General features: G+C 46.0%; 1 protein-coding gene across 1 annotated transcript; it reads left to right on the top strand.

Moving 5' to 3' along the window:
- Window positions 1-830: 830 nt before the first annotated feature.
- CXXC4 (CXXC finger protein 4) lies at window positions 831-1,994 on the top strand. Its single transcript, XM_030192158.1, has 3 exons — window positions 831-1,121; window positions 1,227-1,608; window positions 1,672-1,994. Exons 1-3 carry the CDS (start codon window positions 834-836, stop codon window positions 1,992-1,994), a joined length of 993 nt encoding a protein of 330 aa, XP_030048018.1. The 5' UTR covers window positions 831-833.
- Window positions 1,995-5,130: the final 3,136 nt, after the last annotated feature.

The raw sequence follows: 5,130 nt of genomic DNA, 5'->3' as shown, positions 1-5,130 counted from the left end.
TTCATGCTGCTAGTCCAATTGAGACCTGGCCTTGGCACAATGAATTAAGCACCTAACAGAGCCAGCTGTGCTGGGATTCACACTAATGACCCTCAACCACAGAAGGACACTGGCAGCTGGTAGCTCCTTTATTTCTGCCTCTTTAGTTCTGATTGTATGTGGCCAGGCCCCTAGCTCTTGGCTGTATTGTTTGCTTACAGTTTACACCCTAATGCGCTATGGACTCCAGTACTTCATCTGTTAATTTCCTACTCATTTTGGCTTTTCAAAACCATTTTTTTTTTGTTTTCTGCTTTGGAGCATTTCCATGAACTGCCAAACTCGCTTATGCATTTCATAATGTTAAATGCCCCCCTTGGTATAGGTATTATAACCCTCTCCAGATCTCATTTGCATGTATTTAGCACTGCAGTTCCCTCTCTTCCCTTGGCATTTGTCAATACAGTTTCCCACATGCAGGTATTCCACACTGCTGTCAATATCATGCAGTTGTGAAGGAAGATATTTGTATTTTTGATGTACATAGTAAATACATCAGGGTATATTGATAAGCTGTTTTGTATTCTCTGTGCGCCTCTCTGGAATGACTTTTCTTTATTTTAGTCCTAACAGTTCACGTTTTGTGCCAGTATGCAAAAGGAGCTGCTCAATGAACTCTTGCGCTCAGCTGAAATACCAGCCAAAGCGAACTAGGATTCCTTTCTCCCTCCAAGAAAGAAGACAGACTTTATTCATCTTTCACACTAAAGAGAGAGAGAAAAAAAAATAACCTTTGCTAATAAACATTGGCTACTAAGGCGTCTGGATTTTTCCCCTTTTCTTTTCTCCCCATCATGAACACTAATGTGTGTGTGGAGGCTGGCCAGGCCCCTGAGGCCCCGGTGCTCCCCAAGGATGGCCTGGCAGAGGGAACCCTGGGTAGCCTGGTGGATTACAACTCAGAAATGGAGCGCTACCGATCCTTTGCTGCCTTCTATAAGACCAATGGTGCTTTCCCACAGGCAGCCAAGATTGCACGGATCACCACCCCCATCTTCCCCAGCGCCCGCATTGGTGTGTCTCCCTGGAACTGTGACAATGCAGCCATGTTGTGGGGGGCGGCGGCGGCAGCGGGCACCACTGCCAGCAGTGGTGGTGGCGGCAGCAGCATAGGAAGCAATGGCAGTAGGAAAGCAGCGGCTGCCACCTCCATGCACCACCACCATCACCACCACCACCACCAGCAGCAGCAAACGGGGAGGGCAACGCACCGCAACGACTCTCCACGACTCTCCAAGCAGCAGCAGCAGCCACCGCCACAACAGCAGCCAATCCCACCGCCACCTGACCCCTTGTCTTTGGCCAATGGCAGCTTCCTACCGGGGCTGTCGCCCGAGCACTGCCGACCATTGGCCGCCTCCGCTGGCGAGTGTATGAACAAGCTCAAATCTGAGGCAGAGCTGCTGAACCTGCCCGATCGTGTTGGCACCTTCTCGGCACTGCCAGCCCTGGGTGGGATCTCCCTGCCACCCGGGGTCATCGTCATGACTGCCCTACACTCCCCGGCAGCTGCTGCCGCAGTCACGGACAGTGCGTTCCAGCTGGCCAGCTTGGCCGAATGCCCACCGGGTGCTGGAGGAGGAGGTGGTGGTGGGGGAGGTGGGGGCGGTGGCTGCCCATCACCAGCAGGAGGGGGAGGTGGCGGCAGCGGGGGAAACCCAGCCAAGAAGAAGCGGAAACGTTGTGGGGTGTGTGTGCCCTGCAAGAGGCTTATCAACTGCGGCGTCTGCAGCAGCTGCAGGAACCGCAAAACAGGACACCAGATCTGCAAGTTTAGGAAATGCGAGGAGCTCAAGAAAAAACCGGGCACTTCGCTAGAGGTCAGAGGAGATGAGTATTTTCTTCCCCGCCTGCCCCCGCCCCTGCTGGACAACACTCCCCAGCCACTGCGCTGCTTCTTGGCAGGTGTTGGGGTGCCTGCACCTCCCTTCCCCGAAGCCTCATTCAGCTTGTGAGGGCAATCAGGAGCTCCACCCCTTCAGGGGAAAAGAGGGGAGAAAGAGGCCGCCTTACTCCTCCCCTTGGGTATGGCTGGGAGGGGGGGTCAGGGGACATGTGGAGCCAGCCTGCGAATCCTGAGCATGGCTTCATTCATTCGTTCATTGTCCCACACTCCACCCCTCCATATTGATGGATCAGAACCTGTCCGTGTTCTGGAGTTTACTGTGTGTTTTCCCAGCTCTGCACTTGACACTGATGGGGGCTGGATCTGGTAAATTATGCATTTAGCTATTTCCTGGAACATGAAATGGGTTGGGTTTTTTTATTATTATTATTTATGAATAAAATGGCAGTGGAGTTGTAGAATTTGAAACTGAAGTAGTGTGTTTAGGTGTTAGTGAGGGAATTTTATTTAAGGGTCATTTTTTTTGTCATGTACCTCTTTTTTTATTTGCTGTACTCTGTTCACTGGTCGCTTTCTGGGCTTAGGATCAGGCTTGTGCTGGAAGCTGACCTATTTTTATTGTGAGCGGCTCTGAACAAACTCATACCTCAACAATTCACAGTGACTCCACTAGTGACTTCGTTCAAAGCAGATACTTTTAATGAATGAGTGACTCTGGCTTAAGCTAAGGAAAAGTGGGGTTTTATTTTCCATGAATGTTGCCTTTCACCAAGTAATTGTTTTTGCTCTACCCTTATTCAGTTTGACTGAGAAACTGACAAAAGTGTGACCAAGGTTACCTAGGATATACCGAAATATAAATTTATTTTTTTAACAGATTGTTAGAGTGGACCATGAACTCAATGGCTTGAAAGAGTTTTAGGATCGTGTCATAGTAGAAGAAACATATTTTTTGGAAGCATATTCTAGTGGTATTAAAAAACAAAAGTGCTTTATTGAACTAGCAAAACATAGCTAAAGTGCGTTGTTATGCTGGTAAAGCACAACGTGGAATTGCTCAGCATTCGCATAATAGAGAGAGCGACTTTCATTTTTAAAATACACTTACATAGCACCTCAAGTTTTATCATCCTCATGACAGCTAAATTCCCAGGTCAGATATCAGGCCCTGGATGTTGTTTTTTTCCCCCCGCCAGCCTTGTGAGGGGAGGTGGGAGGATATTCAAATCTGCCCTATGGAGATTTACTCCATAATACAAACCATTGCATGTCTGCACATTTTACAGCATGGTGGTAATAGTTATAATCTCTGTGGTCCAAAGAAGTTTGATCAAAGTGTAGTGATAGAGTAACATAATAAATGGCTGCTGAAAGGGCCCATCGGCTCTGCCCTCTTGAGATCTTACACTTGAGATAGATCAGCATATGAATTTACATAAGCAATCTAACACCAACAGCTTCTCCCCTCACTTCCCATAATCTTGTCTTTTACTTTACCTCACAACTCTTTCCCACCATTGCTCTCCATATCCCCTCTCCCAGATGTGCCCAGAAATCTGCCCAAAACATGGAATGTGATAGCTATAGACTCTGGTCCTTAGGCAGATGGTTGAATGTTTAGAACTGTCTGCCTGCAACTCTTTCCAGTGCAGAAGGAATTGATTCAGTTTGAGAAGCTGATTAAAATTAGAGTTGATTCCCCCATATTTAGCATCTGGAGAATCTACCTCTGTTCCCACAGAGGATCTGAAGAAGCAGGAGCTCTAGCAGAATAATATCTTTGACACAGAGATGCCCTATACCACTACCATCACCATGGCACCTATGCTTGACCTCTCTGTGCCTACAGAGGTCAAGTGATTTATTAAGGGTCCGTTTTACTAAGCAATGTAAGCGTCTACGCACGCCAAAATGGAGTTACTGGCCGACTACCGCGTGGCTCTTGTGGTAATTTCATTTTTGGCGCGCGTCTGAAAAATAATTTTTATTTTCGGGTGCGCGTAATGGATGGGCGCCAAGTGGCATTTGACACGTGTAGGTCATTAACGCCCAGATTCTTTACCGCTAGGTCAATGGCTGGCAGTAAGGTCTCGAACCCAAAATGGACGCGTGGCAATTTTGATTTTGCAGCACGTCCGTTTTCGGCAAAAACAAAACAAAACAAAAAGGCACTTTTTGTAGGTGCGCTGAAAAATAATTCTGCGTGCTCCCAAAACACACGTCTACACTACCGTAGGCCATTTTTCAGCACACCTTAGTAAAAGGACCCCTCAGTGACATACAGTCTTCAATTTTTGCAAAATTCTAGAGCTGCATAAATTTTCCAGATAGCCTGCAGAACAGCTATTGGGATCATCTCTGTCTCAGGGATACTTCCTGAGCGCAAACTTATGCATTTCTGAATTTTGCAATGTTAGAGACCATTGTGAGTGGAGGATGATGAAGCCGAGCCCTGCAATTCATAGCACTGTGCTTGTAAATTTTCCACCATGGTCTGCTGTTCACATTCCTTTTCTTCCTGATCTGACTCTTGCTTTATGTGGGTATTTAGCCAGGGATTCTGGATTTCTTTAACTCACTTTTTTATATTCCAAGATGGGAGGGGGAATTGAGTGTATTTTAATTTTAAGTAGTAGTTCTTTATTGGTGTTTCCCCGTTTTCTGACAGAAGCTAGTGTTATATCTGAACTGATTGGTAAAGTGTTTCAGTTCTTTGCTAAATAATACTTGTAGTACACTGACTAGAGAATGGAATTGGGCGCTAGGTCATATTGCCTCATTCGACAGCACACCAACAAAGTGCTTCACTTTCGGGGTTGTTCTGTTGTAATTATGGTTGTTCTTGATTTTGGTTAGCGCTTATTTTCACAATCTTTCAGTTCAGTGGTATTTTGCCAAAGGAAAAGTAAAACTGAAAACCCAAAGGGGGTCTTTTAATAAAGGTCAGCTTGAGTTATCTGTAGCAGGTCCCATTTTATTCCTATGGACCCTACTGTCAATATCTCAAACTAATCTTTAGTAAAAGACCCCCTAAATGTAGCATAGTGATAACATGATAACATGGAGTAACAAGACCAGTACAGCTTTGATGAACCTTGGGAAGAACTTTCAAACCGAAGAGTGATTTCGGTTTCTGAGATGAGGTAGAAATGTCATGTGATTCAGTTTTTGGAGAGAGATGTTTGGTCTGTTCTGAATTTTTTTTTTTTTAAGCTCTGATCCAGGCGCATTGTGGAACAGTTTAC

The sequence above is a fragment of the Microcaecilia unicolor genome, chromosome 2, assembly GCF_901765095.1.
Source record: "Microcaecilia unicolor chromosome 2, aMicUni1.1, whole genome shotgun sequence".
NCBI classification, from domain to species: domain Eukaryota; kingdom Metazoa; phylum Chordata; class Amphibia; order Gymnophiona; family Siphonopidae; genus Microcaecilia; species Microcaecilia unicolor.
Note: the sequence above shows the minus strand (reverse complement) of the source record. Positions and strands in the feature narration are given on the sequence as shown.